This window comes from Eurytemora carolleeae, unplaced genomic scaffold, assembly GCF_000591075.1.
Source record: "Eurytemora carolleeae unplaced genomic scaffold, Eaff_2.0 scaffold551, whole genome shotgun sequence".
Lineage (NCBI taxonomy): Eukaryota > Metazoa > Arthropoda > Copepoda > Calanoida > Temoridae > Eurytemora > Eurytemora carolleeae.
In genome coordinates this window covers 53,359-76,745 of record NW_019396480.1, presented here as the reverse complement: position 1 = coordinate 76,745, position 23,387 = coordinate 53,359, and the positions used below count along the sequence as shown (strand labels likewise).

General features: G+C 33.3%; 1 protein-coding gene across 1 annotated transcript; it reads right to left on the bottom strand.

Moving 5' to 3' along the window:
- Nucleotides 1–1,034: 1,034 nt before the first annotated feature.
- On the bottom strand, nt 1,035–23,344 carry LOC111704060 (WD repeat-containing protein 19). The gene is made up of 39 exons (XM_023476188.1): nt 23,108–23,344; nt 22,547–22,629; nt 22,051–22,142; nt 21,576–21,617; nt 20,825–20,905; nt 20,506–20,617; nt 19,816–19,902; nt 19,162–19,295; nt 18,242–18,361; nt 17,752–17,906; nt 17,133–17,332; nt 16,552–16,659; nt 15,978–16,192; nt 15,187–15,310; nt 14,437–14,564; nt 13,954–14,068; nt 13,403–13,517; nt 13,056–13,170; nt 12,927–12,994; nt 12,755–12,846; nt 12,327–12,438; nt 11,444–11,511; nt 11,101–11,175; nt 10,608–10,689; nt 9,516–9,667; nt 9,152–9,235; nt 8,972–9,077; nt 8,798–8,874; nt 8,430–8,508; nt 7,565–7,726; nt 7,127–7,258; nt 6,779–6,870; nt 6,423–6,536; nt 5,531–5,615; nt 4,909–5,054; nt 4,165–4,242; nt 3,050–3,116; nt 1,614–2,667; nt 1,035–1,500 (listed from the first exon to the last, which is right to left on the bottom strand). Exons 1-38 carry the CDS (start codon nt 23,216–23,218, stop codon nt 2,572–2,574), a joined length of 4,104 nt encoding a protein of 1,367 aa, XP_023331956.1. The 5' UTR covers nt 23,219–23,344; the 3' UTR covers nt 1,035–1,500; nt 1,614–2,571.
- Nucleotides 23,345–23,387: the final 43 nt, after the last annotated feature.

The window sequence follows — 23,387 nt, the reverse complement described above, 5'->3', positions numbered from 1 at the left end:
GGCCTTTAAAGTGTGATTTTAAAAAGTCCAGCAAAGTCTCGCAAAAAAAGCAAACTCAACCCATTTTTACAATTCTACTTAAGATTAATATTTTGTGTGTTGAATTTTTAAACATGTTTTACAATGAAATTTTTGACAAATTTGACTGAGACGTAATTCATCTTAAAATATCACAAAGTCTAATGATTGTTTAATTACTGACTCATTATACTAAATCCATCTTAAAATCACTCATTAACCAACTTTGTGATATTTCAAGATGCAATACTCAGTCAAATTTGTCAAAAATTTCAGTGCAAAGCAGTTTAAGAATTCAACACACAAAATATTAATCTTAAGTAGAATTGAAAAAATGGTTTGAGTTTGCTTTTTTGAGTGACGCGGCTGGATTTTTTAAAATCACACTTTAAAGGCCTTAAAAAACGACCAAAAATATACTATTACAGACTAAAAATTTAGTATGTTACCGCGGACATATGTATATTGTAAATAATTATCTCGTTACTCGTCAAATATTTAATTAATTTTAGAAAAAAAAATAAAAATGCGCTTCGCGCGTGATATTTATGTCTCTTCTTTATAAATTTGTTCATATTTTCAGAAATTTTGTACCTAAAAAATCTCGCCTAATATTGATATTAGTAAAATAACGAATGTGTAGTTATTTTATTAGTTTTTTATATATGTACTTTTTTTACATACTTTTCCTTTAAAAATCGTTAACGGCTTTACCACTTCCGATTTCTGAAAAAGAAGCCATTTCCACTAACGATTTCTGAAATAGCTATGTTGATCTATAGACGTTTTTAAATGATTCATGCACTCGTCTCCCATGTTAATTGGAAGCGGGTCACATTTAAATTTATACTGGTTTAAATTAATATTTCCGTTAATTTCGCAAACTTCTATTTGTTATCGAATTCGAATGAGATTTTAAAAACTCAGGAGAATACTCTTATTTGACAATAAAAATAACCCAGCTTTCGTCAATAAACTCTTAAAATTGCCGAACATACAATTAACTCAAATATCGATATTTGGTGTCATAAATATATTTGCTTGGTAACGTTTTACAAAGTTTGATAATCTTCATAATAAAATAAATATACAAGAACACAAGTGTACGGTTGTGCAAATTTTGATCACAAAACGACTAGTTTGGGTCAAATCACAGAACATACAGTATATTATATTATCCAATATACAGTAAGCTCCATAAAACTCTGGAATAGAAAAAAAGACTTTTAGACTTATGTTTAGGCCTTGATTTCCACAGAATGATGGTTGATCTTTTATTTATTTATTTATTTATGCCAATGAACATGAGACAACAATCGAGACCAATATTTGCGTTGTACACTTCATTAATGATTTAATGTAGTCTTCGAATTCTAGAGTTTTCTGGTTCTAAGTCCATGTTATGTCGCCTTCAAAGGAATTTAAAATGCTTTATTTCCAGAAAAAAAATTATTTTTTTTTCATTCAGAAAACTCGGTAGTCCTGAGATGGAATTTAAAGAATTTGAGCCGCGGTTTAAATCCGCCAAAACCCGGTTTAAATATAGCGCCGGCTTACATCTTGAAACATTTGATATTATTTTAAGTGAAACCAACCATATTTAAGCCGCGGCTTAAATTTAAACCGCCGCTCAAATTCTTTATATTCGGCCATTGAACTACGCAGCAGAAGTTCTTTCTCTTACAAAAATTGAAAACTTTTATCTCAAAACGAATAGTCTGGGTCAAATCACATAACATATACAATTTGTTTGAAATCACAGAATAGAAAGAGACAAGTGCTCAGGTGGACGGTTTTTGTGTAGATAAATATCACAGTGATGTGCAGGTTACAATAATAACATATCTTTGGTTTATATGAGAGCCAGGAACCTTATTAGCTGGTTTATAACAAAACATGATAAAAATATATTAAGAACAGTAAAAATAAAAATCATGGACTAAAGAATGAGATCAAAATGTTTTTAAATGATACTGACTGAGATTTATCAAACAACGGATGAAAAAGAGACTTAAACATTAAACTTGAATAAGAAAGGCTGCCGATCACTTTTGTGAGAAGGTTTATGCCGTCAAATAAATTTGAACAAACTGAAAAAAATAAATAATAATTGAGATCGACGTTTAAAAATGTGTTGTAATAAGAGTAAAATATGCTGATATAGGCATGGTTCAAATAAAAAGAGTCTTAATTAAAAAAAATCATAGTTCAGATTATTCACGAAACGAATTTATAAATGTAGAATTTAATAAATTTAGTTCAATGTAAAGTAATTTAGCTAGGCATAAGCTGTAGGACCTTAAATAATCTTTAAGTTTAGTGTGCGTTAAATAATATTTAAGTCATAGCCTGGGAACCCAGCTTTGCCTGGAAACTAAACTGAACCATCTCAGTCTAGAATTTCTAAAACCAAACAAAGAACCTTTCCGAGTTCCCCAACCAAAATTTGAGGCAAGTCGATCAAGTGGTTTAAGAGTTATGATCGGAGACACAGAGATTACTGCTTCATTAGTTTTATAAATAGATGCCTCGAGCCTTGACATCCTTGTTCTTTTACTTGATAGAGGTTGATATAGAACCTCTAGAGGAGAGTGTGGTGGAAGATGACCCGGAGAGAATACGTCCCATATCCTCCTCATCATCATTATCCTAAATATCCGATATTAAGTAATGATTTTATTATTTCCTGTTCAACATTACCCCGTTCCAAGCACAGGCCTACTCTTACTCCAATTTTCACTCTCACTCCCGCTCTCTCCCTCCCACTCACACTTTTTCATTCCCACTTTCAATTACACTCCCTCACTCTCGTTCTCACTCCCAATCTCACTCTCACAACTCCATCTCTGCGAAAGGTATGTAGTTACTAACAAAAACCTATTACAATGTTATTTATATATTATGACGTGCCTGCAACATCTACGGGTGACAGAAGTCCATCCCTCAAACAAATCCATTTTGTACAGCATGGTTACACCTGGATCGGGCTGTTATTTAAAGACGACATTTGCGTAATCCTTACTTTCATTACCTCATCTTGTTGCTGGGTTTCCTCTCTCTCGGATCCACCTCGAACTATCTGTCCAGGAGCAATAGACCTGACAAAATCAAACGTATATTTAAGTGCATGTGCAATGTGCATGCAGAGCTAAATGAAATTGCATTCAACACTTCAAGATAGAAAAAGATAAATCTTACTCATTGTTACTCAGATAAAAGGTTGATGAGTAACGTTGTGAATAGGAAATCTTACTCTGTGAATTCCTCTAAATGCATTAGCTATAGACCTGACACAGTTAAACATGATGATAAAGATCAAAGGGATTTTACACGTAATTTCATGTTTCCTTCCGACTAAAGAGGGACATGTTCGTGTCTCAACCTTTTCAACATTCGTCTGATCAATATGTCCAGCTAAAAAATCATTTCAAGTTGCATTGTGTTCCAGTGAAAGATACTTGCGGATTTATGCGGAGAGAATGAAGGAATTTGCAGAATTAAACACAATTTAAAGATTAATCCTGTTACTTACAAAAAGGATAGCGTTAAGAATAGAGTTAAATAGAAAATCTTTGAAAATGTTATTATATTAAATCTGATTAAAACAATAAAAATGTTAATATATTAAATCTGATTAAAATTATAAAAATGTTATTATATTAAATCTGACTAAAAAAGTAAAAATGTTACTATATTAACTCTGATTAAAACAATAAAAATGTTATTATATTAAATCTGATTAAAATAATAAAAATGTTATTATATTAAATCTGATTAAAATAGTAAAAATGTTATTATATTAAATCTGATTAAAATAGTAAAAATGTTATTATATTAAATCTGATTAAAACAATAAAAATGGTATTATATTAAATCTGATTAAAACAATAAAAATGTTATTATATTAAATCTGATTAAAATAATAAAAATGTTATTATATTAAATCTGATTAAAACAATGAAAATGTTATTATATTAAATCTGATTAAAACAATGAAAATGTTATTATATTAAATCTGATTAAAACAATAAAAATGTTATTATATTAAATCTGATTAAAACAATAAAAATGTTATTATATTAAATCTAAATAAAACAATAAAAATGTTATTACATTAAATCTGATTAAAACAATAAAAATGTTTACTTGATATCACTGACAGCAATAGTTTCTACACACATGGGACATACAACACCATCCTCAACCAGCTTCAACAACTCAGATCTAGAAACATAGACGTATATATCAAAACTATGAAGACGACTTTCGATTTCAATTTTGATTTCTAACAAGCTTTTAAGCAGCATGGATACACATAAACATGAAAAAATTAAAACTATTAAATACCAGCTTCTCGTTGTTTACTTCAAAAAAAGCTTTCAACAATCAAAATTTGAAGAAAAAAGTATATTATATTGATATAAATGCCGACAACTGTATAAACACCAATTTTCTTTTTGGCTTAATTCTACATTTGATGAGCAGTACAAACGTTCAGAGACAACTGAAAACTGGTTAAAAAAATTTATTTCCAATTTTTTTTTATCCTTTTCGTGTTTGGATAAATTCAAATTTAATTCAATGGGTCTTGTTCTTTAAATGATTCATTTTTATATTTTATATCAATAAATGATTACACATTATATTTGGGAACTTTATTGTTTTTTATTTATTTTTCATCATTATTATTGCTTAATTCGTACATATTATGATCAGAAAAAACTGGGCAATGAGTAAAATAATGTTATTTATGTAAACTTTTTTGTAATTTGCAATTTGCAACTCTTATCCTCCTGATGTATTATAAATTGAATTTAATGCACCTTGTTCTTTTAACTATTAATTGTTTATCAATAAAGTATCTGATGAAATGATTAAACAATACATCACCTTGTAGCTGGGAACTTGCAGAGTGGACAGGAACTCAGATCATTCTGGAGAATATGGAACCCTGTAGCTATACAGTAGGGTAGATTGTTCTTACATTGGGAACAGTACAGCTCACTTTCAGGAACATCATTGCTAAAATATGACATCTATTATAATCTTAAGGAACACTATGAATACAATAGCAAATACACTTAACGGAGAAAAAATAAGGACAAGTTTTGATAAAGTTAAAATAATTTGCATGCCGCAAAAAAACGGTTCAGGGAAAAAAGTTAATTTTTATTTCTTACGATTGCAGCAAAATAACTGAAGACATAAAAACAAAAGAACGAACTTAGAAATATTACGAAAAACAATTAAAAGAGGGGTCATGGAGAATTATGGGAGAGGGCTGTCATAATAATAATAATAATAATCGCTGTCAAACCTTCAATCCCGGTTGTAGGCTTGAGCTCCCTCCGTTTGAGTTCCAATGAATCAACCCAATTATGAGCTGGGTGTAAATTCAGAGGTGGGAGACAAGTATTTCTGGGAAAGGTATTTATTTACGTCCAAATTTTTCTTTTCATTCTTCCACATATTTATTTTTCATCCCTCTATTTATTTAATTAAGACCTTTCTACCTGTATTTTTCATCAATATCCTTCCTATACTCTGGTCTCATGAGCACAGCAGCGTAAGTGAAGGCAGAATTCTTCAAACCCGATCTAGACAGTAGACAAACACATTTTTTATTTCATTTCATTCCTGGGAATTTATGAAAATATTTCTCATCTGTGGAGTACTTCTCAAAAACAGTCATCACAAGTATAATCAAACAATAATTTTCTCTTCGCAAAATAAGTTTCAAGGAAAAGGGTCACTGTTAATTAGAGATTTAAACAAGCAGACAGAGTTTTCTCCAATAACTATTTCTCTTCTCTGTTACAGAAAAACTGAGAAATAGAAAAATAGAAAAAAATTAGTAGAGCTGAGGTCAAAATTGTTGTAAAAAACTTGCTTTGTTGGTTCTATTCCCCTGGTTGGTTTAATTTAATTCTTTGAACACGTTATCCCTCTCCGTCCATCATTTCTTTAAGCATGTTAAGCAATAAGAAACAAATCTGTCAAGGACTCTGACATGGACCCTGCAAATTCCTAAATCATAAATCAAAAAGTATTAATCTGAGGCTGTTAAAATTTTCTGACTTTTCCTACATACCCAAAGTCCTTCAATTAGGCCAATAACGAGGGTCTTATACTAACTGCCTGAATGACTACTTTTTCCTATAGAAAAATAAATCTTTGTTTTGACCCAATTTCTTAATTTCAGTTGTCAGATTTGCATAATTTCTAGCTTTTTGGGAAGCCTTTGACATAAGGAATTTGATTGCACAAGTTTTGCAAAGAAATTTTTGCAAATTATTTGAATACAACCCATCAAAAGATATTTGTACAACCATAAGTTTAAGCCTCAGAGAAATACGGAATTAAGCTCAACTTAATATTTTAAAGGTTTAGGGTAAATACGTTACCTGTGACATTCAATGACAGTTGAGGTAAGAATAGGAACAGCGTGCGCAGGGAATTTACTGATGTTGTTTGCAACACGTAGAAGCATTCGTGCACCACGCAGATGGTCCCCACGCCTAGATATTAAAAAAATTCGTGCACCACGCAGATGGTTCCCACGCCTAGATATACAAAATATTCGTGCACCACGCAGATGGTTCCCACGCCTAGATATACAAAATATTCGTGCACCACGCAGATGGTTCCCACGCATAGATATACAAAATATTCGTGCACCACGCAGATGCTTCCCACGCCTAGTGGCCAAGGTGTAGCTGTGAAGAATTAAGGTCCAGCTGAGGTAAATATGAACTAGTACCTGACATGTAGACGGGCCAAGGTGTAGCTGTGAAGAATCATCAGATTATTTGCCATCTCCCATGGAACTGAGATCCTGTTCTTAACAAGCTCCTAGTTTTTAAATCAAATCTTAACTTTTGACGCAATAATAATAATTTAACAGAGCTGGAAACTTTTGGGTTTGATCTCAAAACTGCTGCACTTTTAACTTTTCAATGCTTGATCTCTTCATTTATGAATAGACATGACAATTTACAACTTATTACTCTCAAAAGTTTTATATTTAGCTATAATATTGGTAGTAAAAACATAAGGAACAGTAAAAATGATCAGTAATCTGTACATTAATCAAGTAATATATTTGTACCTGGTACATATTGAAGAGTACATCGTGCGCATTTCTGTAGTTTCCCGCGCTCTGTTCTTCGCGTGCAATAATAACAGCGGTCTTAGCAGCTTCCTTGTACTGTTTGCGAGCCATGTACAACCGAAACAGGTACTGCAAAAAAGTACAAATGTACAAAGATACAGTGAGCAACATATGATCAGTTTTATGCGTATTAATAAAGCAAATAGACAGTTGCTTTAAAATTCATTCACAAAGTAAAATGGGGTCTGTGTACACTGCACACTTGCTGTATTATATCTTTTTAAAGGAGAAAGAAACGCATCATTTACAACCAGATCAGAAATTGAAAATTAATGAAATTTCTTTCTATGTAATTTATAACTTATGATTTTTAAACACCAAAAATATTACATTGGCATTTTTGATAACTAACAAGTATATGAATTTTTAACTTACTTTAGCATCTTTGGGTACTCCATCTGTTTCTCCCATGAGGAACTCAATGAGCTGACGAGCTAGATGAGCTTGTCCTGAGCTCCCAACCACCTCTATAGCGAGATTTAACGCCTCCGAGTCATCATTAGTAGATGCAGCAACTTTCAGAAGATGACGTAACGCCTAAAAAAGGTTTCAGATTTTCACATACAATTTCAGCTGATATTCCTCAAAAGTAACTTTCCTAATTAAATTGGAATTCTAAGAAAAATGCATGCTAATTGCTAAAGCTTCTTTTCCGTCCTGTTATGTCTCATCCTTCAATACTGAATTCACCCATATATTTCCTTTAAACAACGATTATTGTTCTAACCTATTAACCATTAACCACAAACCAATCCTTCCAAACAACCTTCATCTTCTAAAATTCCATGAGGCCGCGATTTAAATGTTTAGTCTGGACTTTGAACTCTCTATAGTTCTAATAATTAAAGTTCAAAATTAGTCCCGGCCTTGGTGAGTTTTGTGAAAGTGAGCCTTGTTTGTCTCATTTGTAGTCTAGTCTTGAGACTAATGTTTCCTAAATTATTTAAACCGCGGCCTAAATAGTTTTTTTTAATCTTCATCTGAACACCCTTTTCACCCATCTCTAGTTCCTACTACCCTAACTAACCAAATCAATTATTATTTTGTACTGTATTAGGGATTGCTTTAAGCTCAAACAAACAAATCGGAGATTCAAGAGCCAAATGAAGAGTGGTCCTAGTTTTTTATTGGAAAAATATGTCATATAATTTTACCCAACCAAATCACGGACTAACCCTCCAACCATAGACAAACCACTGTAAATTCAAATCGTTATCTACCCGTTCCACTCCCAACTGACCTTAGAATGTTCGCCTGCTCTGTAGTAGAATCTTCCAGACTGAAGATGGTTTCTTTCTCCTTCAAAGTACACAGCAATACTGAAACCAAAATAGTTCACACAACCTGGCCGTTTCCAAACAATTTCCAATCATACCAGTTCAATTTATGAGATAACGTAAAACTTTTCAAGTAACAACAAAAATTTGCCGAAAAAATATTCTTATCAGGTTCGGAATTTAATGATTGTTTTGCTGCAAGATTTTATTAAGTTATTTTTTATCAATCTGTTTATATGAGACCTTTTTCTGATCATTTGGACAACATTATTATTTTTAATGAAAAATTTGAGGAAAGGTCAAAGTTTTGAAGAAAAAAATTGAGAAAGACCTGTGATAATCCTCTGGCGAAGCTCCGTCTCCAACAATATCAGCAAACAGATCCATCTTTGCGTTTTGCTGAGCTAACTAAATTAATAAAATATTAATCTTTATGCAATTTAAAACAAGTTTTAAAATTTATTGAAAGTGGAAGGTGCGTGGGGGGTATGTTTGTAAGCTTTACCTGGAAAGCTTCATCTACACATCTACTTAGGACAAGGAACTGAATGGCGGAGGAAAAATCGTTTAATTTCTGGAAAAACTTGGCAACCATCTTTGCTCCCTCAGTACTAAACAAAAAATCCAAATAACATACTAAAATATTGATGAAAATCATAATAATATTTACAGTAAGTTAATTTACCTTTTAGTTTGCTTGACAATTCTAACAGCATTCTCAGGATCATTGAGTTTATCCAGCAGTAGACGCACAGCGCTATCATAATCCCTGCAGTTAAAAGTTAATCATATATCGTATATTGTTCATGCAATATACGATCCGAACTGCCGCTGAATTTCATCTGGAATCTTTTGAACTTAGGACTAACAAAGAAGACAGAAAATGTACCAGGATGAAATTGGGACTCTAAAATCAACCAGATAAAGAAGATCTACGATAGCTACCTCATTGTTGCTCAGTTAGAAGAGTAATCTGTGATAGTAAGGGTACTGTTGTGAATTGGGCTTACGACTCCTTAATTACATTCAACTTAATACTTCAGTTTTACCTGGCGGCCTCGTATGCTACAACAGCCTCTTTATACTTCCCATCAGCTTCCTTGGCCCTGGCAAACTGCTGCTGGATCTTAGACGAGGATATGTTGGGCAGGATCTGTCCAATCTTGGTCCAGTTCTTCATCTTTATGTACAGGTGGGCAGCCTAGTTACATGAAAACTGTACAGTACATTGAGAATTTTAATAGTAATTTATCAAATCAGATAATAACGTGGGGATTTCCAATCAGATTAGATTCCAAGTTTCAGATCGGAGGTTTAAGTCCTCACTGAACATTTTTTTAACCTTGACCTTTTTATTGTTATAACATAGTTTTTAACAAGTTCCAGTACGCTACCATGTTTACAAGTTGGAGGCTTTCAAAATTCAAAGAATTAAAAAAATTTAAGATTTATAAATTGTGATATAACTTTATAAAAATTAACATGAATTGAAAAGAGAGTACAACATGAGGAGAGTGAGGCAAATATAGCCAAGACTCAACAAGAACCAACTTTTTTTGTCGTTTTCAACCAAAAAACTAGAATTTTACATCGATATTATGGAAACTACATCACCGGAAACCTAAATTGTTTGCGTTGAAACACTCTTTAAGAAGTAAGATAGAAAGAAGGTGTTCAGCAGACTAAATAGAATATGGAGAGGGTAGGGCGGGATTCCTTTATCATGGTATTGAGAGGATTCATATAACTGAGGATAAGAAGGTTAGGGAGGGATTTCCTTGTCATATAGTATGAAGAGAACTCATATAACTGAGTGGATTAGGGTGGATTACCTTAAGATAGTATTGAGAGGATTCATATAACTGAGGATAAGGAGAGATTACCATATCATAGTATTGAGAGGATTCATATAACTGAGGATAGGGAGGGATTACCTTATCATAGTATGAAGAGAATTCCTATAACTGAGTAGAATAGGAAGGAAACCGAGTGATTACCTTATCATAATATTGAGAGGATTCATAAAAATAAGCAGGATAGGGAGGACAGGAAGGATAGGGAGGGATTACCTTATCATAGTATTGAGAGGATTCATAAAAATAACCAGGATAGGGAGGATAGGAAGGATAGGGAGGGATTACCTTATCATAATATTGAGAGGATTCATATAATTGAGCAGCTTCTCCCAACTGTTTCATACTCTCCAGTATCTCAGCACACTCCCTGCAAAATTAGAAAATAAAAGTAAAATGGGGGTTTATTAGAAGGGGGAGCCAACTAGGAAACAATTATCTCTGTCATATCATATCATATTTCTACAAAGCTGTCAATACAGACCTGTCACCATGAATATATAATATTTATATTAAGCTGTAAATATGGAACTGCCAGCATGAATCTTCCTGCTGTCAGTATGGAACTGTAAGCATGAATCAATATGTTATGCTGTCAATATGGAACTGTCAGCATGAATCTATATGTTAAGCTGTCAATATGGAACTGTCAGCATGAATCTATATGCTAAGCTGTCAATGTGAAACTGTCAGCATGAATCTTCCTGCTGTCAGTATGAAACTGTCAGCATGAATTTTCCTGCTGTCAGTATGGGGGTGTGAGTATAAATATTGAATCTACCTATTAAGCTGTCGAGATTTAGCCTCCTGACACATTGTCAACCCTTTTCTAACATCTCCGCATCGTAAAGCCATCCTTGATAAAACAAATGGAAGTAAAATTGTAAGATATTTATGGGAGTTAGTCCCGATGGCGGTCTGGGGTCTTCAGATCCTCCCTTATCTTATCTTATCCACCATATAAAAAATACTGAAATTTGGATTTGATTACTCACAGTTCTAATGACTTAAAAATGGAATAATTATGATCAATCTTTTTAATAATACTATAACTAAAAGTATATAGTCAGTAGGACTCAGTCCCGAAGATGGATCAATCACTCAATTAATATTCTATATCTCACCTGGCAATACCAGCTCTACAGGCGGCTTTGTGCTCTTCTAGCTCCTCCCCCTCATCGCCTCCCTTACTCTAGAAGACGACATTTATCATGAACGTTTTATCCAGAATTCCGTAAACGTGGTTAAACCAGTTAAGGTTAAATTAAAGTTTAGAAGTGGTTCAACTTAGTCTACGTAGTTCAACTACTTATCTCCTTTTTATTAAATGTTATCACCGGTCAAATTGCATGCCTTATTTTCCTCTAAATTCTGAATTTCATATTATTTTTATTCAAAGATATAAAAGTAATTAAGTAATTAAGTAATTAGTAATTAAGTAATTAGGTAATTAAGTAATTAAGTAATTATTTCCAATGACGGAAGATTTAAAAAGGGACAATCCTGTGTTCTGTGCACTTTAAACCTTAAACTGTTCAATAATGTGGAAGATATCGTCGTTTTATATCATTGTGTCTGTTTCTGATATGCGCAAGTCACTTTAGCAAAGAATCACAAAATAAATGATGTTTTTAAAGAGATAAAGTGAATTGGACATGCCACACTAGATATAAAGGGTCACTTGATTGATTGACTTTAGGACAACATTCCCTTTTTTAGGATATTCTTAAATTAAATACCTTGAGTAGTAGTCCTCTCTCATAGTGAGCTAATGAGCTAGGATAGTCTCCTGTAAACTAAAAATACCTTGAGTAGCAGTCCATTCTTATAGTGAGCTAATGAGCTAGGATATTCTCCTGTAAACTAATAATACCTTAAGTAGTAGTCCTCTCTCATAGTGAGCTAATGAGCTAGGATAGTCTCCTGTAAACTATTAATACCTTAAGTAGCAGTCCTCTCTCATAGTGAGCTAATGAGCTAGGATAGTCTCCCGTAAACTATTAATACCTTGAGTAGTAGTCCTCTCTCATAGTGAGCTAATGAGCTAGGATAGTCTCCTGTAAACTCTAGCTGCTGACCATACTCCCGACTGATTAGAGGTGTTTCTCCTGGCGCCAACCTAGACAGGCAACAATAACAACCACGTTAACCTTAACCACCAAAAAGTGAACTTTCCAAACCGTTATCAACTAAATGTTCCAGGATTAATGTATGAAGAAATGTAAGAAAGTATAAACTAACCTAGGGATGTCGTCCCCCTCACCCATAGTTCCTAACAAATGATTTAACAAATACACATACTAACTTCAGTCAACCCTATCCTCATTCACCAACTAATAAACAAAGGACACCAAATAGCAACATTTACATCAAGCAAATGTTCAGTACATATTTACATTGTACAGTACTGAATCTGTTACAACCGCACACCGTACCTGTCCGCCAAAGTAAGCGCCTGGTCCCATTGCAGAAGATCTCTGCGCATGTGCAAAGCTTCAACAGGGCTGCTAGACTGGAGAAACAGGTTCTAAAAAACATGTGATTTAAGTTATACATAAAACTACTCAAATAGAATTATAAAAAAATCTTGATTTTTCTAATAACTACCTGAGCCTGTGCATAGTCTCCTAGCATTAAAGAAATATGTCCCGAGAGTAGATTTTTGTCCTCTAGTCCTAAAACAGTCAAAGTGGAGGGAGGAGGTAAAGGATGTTTTAAGTTCTCTGTTTTCGGTACCTTTAAGTTCCTCTAGACTCCAGACCATGGATATATTCTTGATATGCCTGTACACTCTGGTCGCAAAATCAACCTCAAGCTTCTCTAGAGCAACTCGAGCAAGAACATCCCAATCCTAATACTTTCATATTACACAAATACACAATAAAGGAATTGTTAGAAAAACTTTGAGAGAGAGTAATTGTTTTAATCCTTGTAAAAATTAACGAAAAAAATTGACAAATAAAAACAAAGCTTCTTGTAATGAAGCATGCAGGTCGCAGGGTGTCCTTTTGTTAAGAAAAATATATTTTGGTTCGGAATGATTTCCCAGTTTCTTTTTTTAATGATGATAAATATAAGTATTCCTGGTCATCGTTTAGAAGTTGACAGATTGCCCAGCTATTGTTTAATCTACCCAGCTTCAGGTTCTTATTCAGAAGATCTTTAAGGTCTCCAGCTTTCAGTTCAGTTATCTTTCCACTTCATCAACATTGCAGTTGATATCATCATTTCAGTTTATAATATCATTCATTTCCTTCTCAATCATACTCATAACTACCATATCATAGCTTTCCCTCCCAATCCATCTCCTTCGATTCCCTCTCTTCCATTTCTTCCCTTCTCATCTCATTTCCTCCCATTTCATCCGATTCCCTTCCTTAGATTTCCTTTTATCCATTTTATTCCTTCATTTCGTTTCTCTATTTCGTTACTTCCATTACCTTCCTTCAGTATTGTTCCTTTCATTTACTTCATTTACTTCCTTGTCCCTTCCTGTCATCCCAATTCCTTCCCTAAAATCCCATCCCATTTCCTTCCCTTCCCTCTCATTCCATTTCCTACAATCCCTCCCATCCCATCCCATCCCATCCCATCCCATCCCATCTAGACATACATATTATTTACTGCAAGTTCCCTGATATCATGAGATGAGAGTGTTAGCTTGACAAGTTTCCCTGACTGTGTCTGTAAAGACATCTCTCCACTATACAGTAGAACAGGATACTGACCCAGGGGGACACGGGTCATACCTAGCAAATAATATAGAATAAAGATATCTAAGAAATACAGAAATGAATGAAGTGAAGAACTGCTAACTAATTAATCGAGAGCGTAAAGAAAATAAAAATGAAAATACGAAAAAGCAAGATATTGAGACATAAATAACTGAGAAAGATGACGATTGACGAATGAAGAAATGAATGAAAGAATAAAAATTAACAACAAAAAATAAAGAAATGAAAAAATGAAGATTAAAGATTAAAGAAATAAAAACCAATAAAGTAATGTGTAAAGAAATGTTAAGTATAAACTAACCTAGGGATGTAGTGGTTGATCCTGAAACATTATCCAGGTCCAGGATTAATGTATGAAGAAATGTAAGAAAGTATAAACTAACCTAGGGATGTAGTGGTTGATCCTGAAACATTATCCAAGTCCAGGATTAATGTATGAAGAGCTTCCCCGTCATATGCGACCAAAACATCTTTATCAAGCGGACTCTGATCCCATAATATCAGCTTCGTACTAAACAAAACAAGGCGTAACGAGTCAAATTTTAAGAAAGAGGTCTCGATGCGAAATTACAAAAAACAATTTTGTGACCTTGAAGCTTTTCTAGTTTTTATTTTACGCCCAATTAGGAAAACTGCTATTAAATGACATCAATAGCTTAGGAAAACTGCTCTTAAAAGACATCAATAGCTTGGGGAAACTGCTATTAAATGACATCAATAGCTTAGGAAAACTGCAATTAAAAGACATCAATAGCTTAGGAAAACTGCTCTTAAAAGACATCAATAGCTTAGGAAAATTGCTCTTAAAGACATCAATAGCTTAGGAAAACTGCTCTTAAAGACATCAATAGCTTAGGAAAATTGCTCTTAAAAGACATCAATAGCTTAGGAAAATTGCTATTAAGACAGACAGTCGTAGCATATTAAAAGACAGTTTAAGAAACACGGAAAAATGTCATCTAGAAAGTAAATATCTAAGTACATAAAAAATCATACTTTCAGATGTGTTTACACATTACAGGCCACATAACACAAAATACAAAAAGTATTTCTAATTAGACACTTATTTTGCCTCGCATTGCGTCTGGGTTAAAAAATATTTATTTTGCTTAAGTCTGGAAGTTTTAACGTACCTTGAAGGGACCTCTCTGAGAAGAAGGATTGCCCCTGTAACAGGAGTATATATGTATCCCTGGTTCTTGGCATCCAAGAAGGCAATCTTGGTCCCACTTGGTTCAGCAGATATACTCTTGATACCTGGACACAGACAGGGATTAAAGCGACTAAAGACGTTATTTTAGGTTAACCTCCATTTAATGAGTGGCATCTCCGATTCTCAACGGTACCCTTTACATCTTTGTATGATCAAGAATAAATAAGTTATCCATGTTTTTAACTTAAAAATTTGATTATTTCTAAATGTGGTTTCTCTACGTAAATGACGTGCGAAATTTTGCTGCAGAAAATATGACGAATATTGTCAGAATTTAACAAGTTTTATGACAGGAAAACAAAGACATTTTTCTCATTTTTACTTAAATAGGAGTTTAAAGCGCGCCATTGTAAATCTGAAATGCTACTCATTAAATAAAGAGACACTTTAAACAACGTCTGCAGTCCCTAAAAAGGAGGGATTGGAACGTTTAAACCATAAATCTGTGAGTCTGAGAATCATTTTGTGGGTGGATGGGGTTTTTATCATTACGTTAAATGGGACAGTTCATAAAATTTTACCAAACACCGTTTAAGAAAAATTTTAACCTTCGCTTTTCATTTGAATTGAAAATTCAAAAATTTAATAATTTCTTCAAAACCCAATAATCTCTCTATTTTGACTTTGCTTCCAAAAAATGAATATTGAATTTTATGTAATTGATTAATCAAAGGTCAAATATTTTCATATCTTAAAAAACCCGTGAATGACCTGTAATATGTTTAAACTCCGTGATAACTGCCCAGTCTTCTATATAGAAGTAGTTTAACCCTCCCATATCTGTTCCCCAGATCAAGAAGTCGGGGGTAAGCGCCATACAGCTGATCACGTCAGTTCTCCCCGCCTCCGGGAATATCTTAGATTCACGTTCCTCCGATACTAATCCTTCAGATTCAAGAACATGGAGCTGGATCTTACCATCATACCTGGAAACGGTGGGGTTTATAAAAATGTGGAATTTGAAGATGACGGCGCAAGTTATTTTTAATGCATATGATACATAGCATTTGTGCAGCTTTGTACACTGTACACACTTAATAAGTTGATTTTTGAACTTCTGGTATTTTAGAACAACATCAAATGTGTTATCGTCTTCCTATTCCACAGTTTTATGGGTCCCGCCATACAACCATTTCACAGTTATTATGTCTCATTGGAGTTGATCTTAAATACGGTTATAGTTTCATTCAGGAAACAAAAGCATTATCCACTAGGAGGAGTTTTTGGGGCTTTTGCTTCAAATCAGACCAACTTGACTTTTAGGGAACAATCCCTTAATACTGACCTGACAGCACAATAATCAGCATTGAGCTGAATATCCTGAACAGTCCCTAGATATTCACGGTCACGCATCAGATCTACGTTAGCTTCCCCCAGTAGGTAGAACCAGGCCCTAAATATACATATATATATATATAATATAAAATATTTAATAAAAGAATAAAGTTAATAAGAATGAAACAAGAAACAGAGAAGGGACAAAAAATAAAAATAAGAAAATACAAGTTCACGAAAAAAATCTAGATTGATGAATTGGCATTCATGCTTTAATTTATTTACTTCTTTACTTCTTTACTTCTTTACTTCTTAACTTCTTAACTTCTTAACTTCTTTATTCATTCATTCATTCATTCATTCATTCATTCATTCATCCTTTCATTCATTCATTCATTCATTCATCCTTTCATTCATTCATTCATTCATTCATTCATTCATTCATTCATTCATTCATTCATTCATTCATCCTTTCATTCATTCATTCATTCATTCATCCTTTCATTCATTCATTCATTCATTCATTCATTCATTCATTCATTCATTCATTCATTCATCATTCCTCCCTTTCATTCATTAATTAAATAGTACCTATTATTCATCCCAAGTGCTAGATGGAAAGGTCCTAGAGCTAGAAAAGCAGGTTCTATATCGGCCCCAACAACTATACTCCCCATATTCTCCACGGCGTTGGTGACGGTCACCTCGAGGAGGGAGGTCAGGTAGGCCACCCTAGTCTGACAGGATGATCCCAGTAGGGGCAGCTTAGATAGGTAAACATGCAGGTTACCCTTAACATAATCAAATAATCCAGACAGAATCTTTTTTACATTTTCAACGAAATTAAATGTTAACAAATGCATTAAATAATTACTTTATTTTATAAAAAAGAGTTTAAAAGTGTTAAAAAGGTTTTTATCTGCATGGCATTTCAATGTAAACCAGTAATTTTGTTCTTAGTATGATGTATAAAAACCAGTTAACATACAATTTCTTTATTGTAAAGAATTCCAAATTGTGGGGCCTGTCTCTATTATATGTACATAAAAACTTCAGAGAATCCATAAAGTTAGTATAAATAAATAAATAATTATAAGATCTGAAAAGGAACCCGACATGGAACCCCCAGACCGCCCTCAGAGTGCAGAGCAACATATTGCTAACTTCACAATTCATTAAGTTTTAGGAATGTAAATTTTCATAAACTGACCTTGGAGGTCGATACCGCTAGAAGTTGACCGTCTTCGGACCAATCCATGTGATCCAGGCCTCGTTCATCGTCCAGTGTGATCACATTACTCGTCTCCTTCAGATCATTCAGTTCATGGATCTTGATCATGTTATCACCACACGATGCTGCTTTCCCTAAACAAATTGGTTTTTGTTAAAAGAATTGTTTACGACTTAAAAAAAAATCTTCGTAAAAGAAATATAAAAACACAATCAACCCATAAAAGCGGAATGTTGGATCGTTTTGGATGCTGAAATCTTTACAAGATTACAAATAATAAAATTATAAGAGACAACCTCAGATTTTTCAATGATAATCTTCTGAATTCTATAAATCTATATATTATATCTTCTGTATTCTTGAAAAGGCTAGAATAGTGTCATAGTTAAAGGTACAAGTTAAAGAAAGAATTCTAAAGTGTATTCAAGGAAAACCATGAATTTTAAAAGTTTTAATTTTTATTTTCCACCTATTGCAGTACTGATGGATATTCCAGTCAAGCTCTCCCTGTGATTTTTAGACTGGAACAACTCTTGTCCAATCTCCTTCATGTGGGTGGATATCACCACAAAATATCCAGCAGAGAAGCCTAGAAAAGAAAATACGTGGATATCACTACAAAATATCCAGCAGAGAAGCCTAGAATAGAATATAGGTGTATATCACCACAAAATATCAGACAGAGAAGCCTAAAATAGAATATAGGTGTATATCACAACCAAATATCCAGCAGAGAAGTCTAGAATAGAATATAGGTGAATATCACCACAAAATATCCAGCAGAGAAGCCTAAAATAGAATATACGTGGATATCACAACCAAATATCCAGCAGAGAACCCTGGAATAGAATATAGGTGGATATCACCACAAAATATCCAGCAGAGAAGTCTAGAATAAAATATAGGTGTATATCACCACAAAATATCCAGCAGAGAACCCTGGAATAGAATATAAGTGGATATCAACACAAAATATCCAGCAGAGCACCCTGGAATAGAATATAAGTGGATATCAACACAAGATATCCAGTAGAGAACCCTAGAATAGAATATAAGCGGATATCACCACAGAATATCCAGCAGACAACCCTGGAATAGAATACATGTAGATATCAACACAAAATATCCAGTAGAGAACCCCTAAATATAATAGAGGTGGATATCACCACAATATATCCAGCATAGAAACCTAGAACAGAATAAAGATGGATACAACACAAAATATCCAGCAGAGAACCCTGGAATAGAATATAGGTGGATACTGGATATTACCATAATATCCAGCATGAAACCTTGAATTTAACTACAAAATATCCAGCAGAGAACCCTTGATAAAATAATAGAATTGTAAGTCCCTCAACCAGACTATTAAGAGATCCTAGGACTTACCAATAAGTATATACCCATCTCCGAACCACTTGTACGAGATGATATTCCCGTATCTGGACTGGAAGGCCAGCTCTATGGGGTTCTCAGGGTCAAACATATTGAACAGATAAAGAGTCTTTCCACCAACAATCAAACTATCGAACACACACATTAGCTTGCTTTGTTTGTATGCAATGAACTCTAAATCGATCGGGCCAATTTTCTTTTGTGGTAATTCACATGACCCTAGGGAATGTTTAAGGCCGGTCAGCGAAAAAATTGCGCTCAACCAGTATTTTTCTTCCGATGAAAAGTAGAAATTATTGCTAGAAATATCCTAGTAACATATATATTATATATGTTTGGGACTCTCAGGATAGGGAGACTTTCAGTCTTCACTCGAATAGCTCGTATAAAAAGTATTGCAATAATATGCAGTCAAGTGACCAGACCGTAAAAGTGCAGCAGCATAAAACAAAGCAAAGAGTTGTAAGAAACAGCTAAGCTACTAGAATAATTAGCGAAGGAGGGGGGCAGGGCGCAATGAGCCCCGAAATTTCTTTTTCAAACCAAGTTGGCCCCCAACACTTTGTCTTATGATGGTAGAAAAAAAATGAAAACGTTACGGAAAAGGTTACACATTCAACAGAAGGGATGAAGCCAGGGTGTGTGTTCCTAACAGTATTCTCCGTGTTACTCCTTTCGTCCTGTTTCATCTCACAGAACTGTATATCCGCAGGTTCAGCTCGCAGGGTAGCCATCCTAAATATCATCATTATTTTACTATCATTTACAGTGTAGAGGATAAAGTAATAAGAAAACATATCTTTATGTACAATTACTATGTGTAACTGTACAGTTGTTGTACAGCAAATAAATGAATGCATAGTAGAATGAATAAAAGAATGAGTTTATGAAATTAAGAGTAAATTAAACCATTAATGATTGTGAGATAAATACATAAATGAATGAATAAGTTTATAGATAAATGAATGAAAGAATGTTTTAATAAATAAATGAAAAAGAAATGCATGAATGAATGGATAAATGTTTGCATGATAAATGAATGTATGTATGAATGCGTGCAAGATAAATGGGTAAAAGGATGAAAGGATGAATAAATAAATATATAAGAGTATGGATGAAAGGATGAATGAAAGGATGAAAAAATGAATGAATGAATGAATAACTAATTAAATGAAAGGATGAATAAATAAACGAATAAAAGGATGTATGAATGAATGAATGTATGAATGAATGAATGAATAAATGAAAGGATGAATAAAAGAATAAATGAATGAATGAATGAATAAATGAATGAAGAATGAATGAATGAAGAATGAATGAATGAATGACTGAGTCTACCTGACAGTATCTCCATCCAAGTTAGATATTGAAAGTGTTCTATCCTCTGAACCTAGAGCTAACAGGTTTCCTGAACTCCAGGCACCACATGTTATAGCCTTACTGTGCTTTCCTAGACAATCAGTCAATCAACCAACAATCTTCAGTCAATCAATCAATTAATCAATCATTCAGCAATTCTCAAAAAATCATAAATCACTAAACCAACTAACCATCAAATCAGTTAAACGAATCTCAATCAATTCCAAGCACAAATAATCAAATCAAACAAAGCAAAACATTTGATTAATCTATAAAATTAGTTTACTGAACAACCTACCTATTACTGGAACTCGTTTAGCAGTTTTATGATTATATATCATTAAATTCCCTCGATAGCTCCCGATCGCTAGGGTTGGTCCTAAATTTAGGGATTATTTTAGCTCCTGATATATAGACTGGAGGTTCAATTTCTTTGCAACCAAGTATTTTAGTATTTTTTAAAAATTAAAGAAGAGTTTTTTTAATTCTATATTTTTAATTGAACTTTGGGTTTCATTTTTTTTATTTAATAAGAATTTGGCAATACAGTTTAAGATTTTACAGATATACCAGGAAAACGACAACATTTTTGAATTGCCCAAGTATAAATGTGTTTGTAATCATTTAGAGTATACTTTAACTGTAGGTTGATTGTTAATAATAATAATAATAATAATAATAATATCTATATAATAAAACCAGACATTCGTATAAGTTGCGTATAGACGGCCAGACGGCTGGACCGATTGGACTGAAACTTTTTGTGGACACTCATGGGTGGCCGGGGGATGTTAAAGGCAAAAAAATGCAAATATTTTTTTCACGGGCAACGCTAGTTATCTATATAATAAAACAAGACATTAATATACATAAAATTCTGCGGGCAACGCCGGGCCCTTACACTAGTATCCGATAAAATTATTTTTATATAATTATAAAGATTTATTCACACACAAAGATATAAATGCATGTATAAATGGTGTAGTTTGAATTAGGCGACATTGTTCATTACTCATTAAGTAACTTAGTAACTTAGTAAAGCTATCTACCTGTTTTTGACCAGATCAGGACGTTCAATGGGTCTCTAATCCCTTGAAAGTAAACAGTTTTTAAAATTGTAACTTTAAAAATTAAGTGGTGAATAATTTGTGCTCTGTCTTTTCATTTGCAATAATCGCATTGCCATTATTACACTTGTTATATTATTAAACTTGTTATATTATTACACTTGTTATATTGTTACACTTGTTATATTGTTACACTTGTTATATTATTACACTTGTTATATTATTACACAGGCTATATTGGATGGGAGACGAGCGCCGCGGCTAGGAGGCTAAGCGCTGAGGCCAGGACAGATTAGGTGGCTAATATAAAGAAGTTATTTTTATTTTTGATGAAAACGTTACAATTATGACCATGTAACTTATGGCTGAATTAACTTTGGCAAGCGTAAAAAAAGCAATTATGGCAAATGTTTATAGCAAATGAAATTGAGCCATACATTTCTAATAAAAATATGACCTGTATCCAACCATTGGCTCCTGGCAGTATTAGCATCCCAGATTAATAGATTTGCAGATTTATCTGTTATAACAGCCAACAGATCACCATCCCTGACAGATAGAAAACATTCAGAATAAATTAATAAATACAGCTGAAAATTGTTTTATTTTTACTTTCATGTTTTGTGGAACATTTAAATAAAAGCTGCCATAGTATTTAAGAGACAGCATACTTTATTCTTTAAATTGTGACTTGAATAAATGACATACTTGTCCCACTCAAAGCATGAAAAAGTGAATAAATGACATACTTGTCCCACTCAAAGCATGAAAAAGAGAATAAATGACTTACTGGTCCCAAATAAAGCATGAATAAGTGAATAAATTACTTACTTGTCCCAACCAAAGCATGAATAAGTGAATAAATTACTTACTTGTCCCACCAAAAGCATGAACAAATAAATAACTGACTTACTTTCCCAACCAAAGCATGAATAAGTGAATAAATGACTTACTTGTCCCATCCAAAGCATGAACACATGCCAGGAAGTCTAAGTTTCTCAACAACATCTGCATGCCGGTTGTATATATTTATCACCTAAACAAGACGTTCATTATTATCCGCGTAGTTTTAAAGTAACCCTCCAGGAATGTTTATTTCTTTTATTCTGACAAACACTTGCATTTCTGGAAATCGACAAACTGGGATCAAATCAAATGAAATTATAACGAATCGAATCGAATCTGATCGAATCGAATCGAATCGAATCGAATCGAATCGAATCGAACAGAATCGAACCAAACTAAACCAAACCAAACCAAACCAAACCAAACCAAATCAAATCAAATCAAATCAAATCAAATCAAATCAAATGAAATCAAATCAAAACAAATCAAATCATCAGCAAACGAAACGAAACGATATTAAGTTAAATAAAAATTATCGAAAAAATATTAAACGAAACGAAATGAAATCAAATCATAATTTAAAGGAATTGCTTGATTCATCCTTCTTATTTATTAGGAAGTACAATTCCTTCCAGTATTCTGAATTTTGTATTTGATAAAAAGTTTACCTGGTCATAGCCTGTAGTGGCCAGGTATCCTCCACTTGTTCTTTGCCAGGCAAAGAATACTCCCCCTGGACCATGCGGACTTTGTATACTGAACACACGCTTAGTGCTCATACTTATTTAAGACCTCCGCCTTTTCTAAATTTTTTGGAGGACCAATATTTTTCTTTGGATTTTCTTAGCTTTTTTTTAGATTTTCTGGTTGTTTCAGTTCTTTTCCGTTTCTTGTAATTCCTTTAAGCTGCTAAGCTTAGAGAATTCAAACTATCCACAGAGAGAAGAA

What these genes read in the sequence shown, in the direction of transcription:
- LOC111704060 (XM_023476188.1), bottom strand. Translation starts at nt 23,218, where the DNA reads ATGAGCACTAAGCGTGTGTTCAGTATACAAAGTCCGCATGGTCCAGGG. An exon ending in GCGCTTACTTTGGCGGACAG is followed by an intron (nt 12,439 to 12,754) that starts GTACGGTGTGCG and finishes TTGCCTGTCTAG; the next exon opens with GTTGGCGCCAGGAGAAACAC. An exon ending in CCTCTCAATATTATGATAAG is followed by an intron (nt 9,668 to 10,607) that starts GTAATCCCTCCC and finishes TCATGTAACTAG; the next exon opens with GCTGCCCACCTGTACATAAA.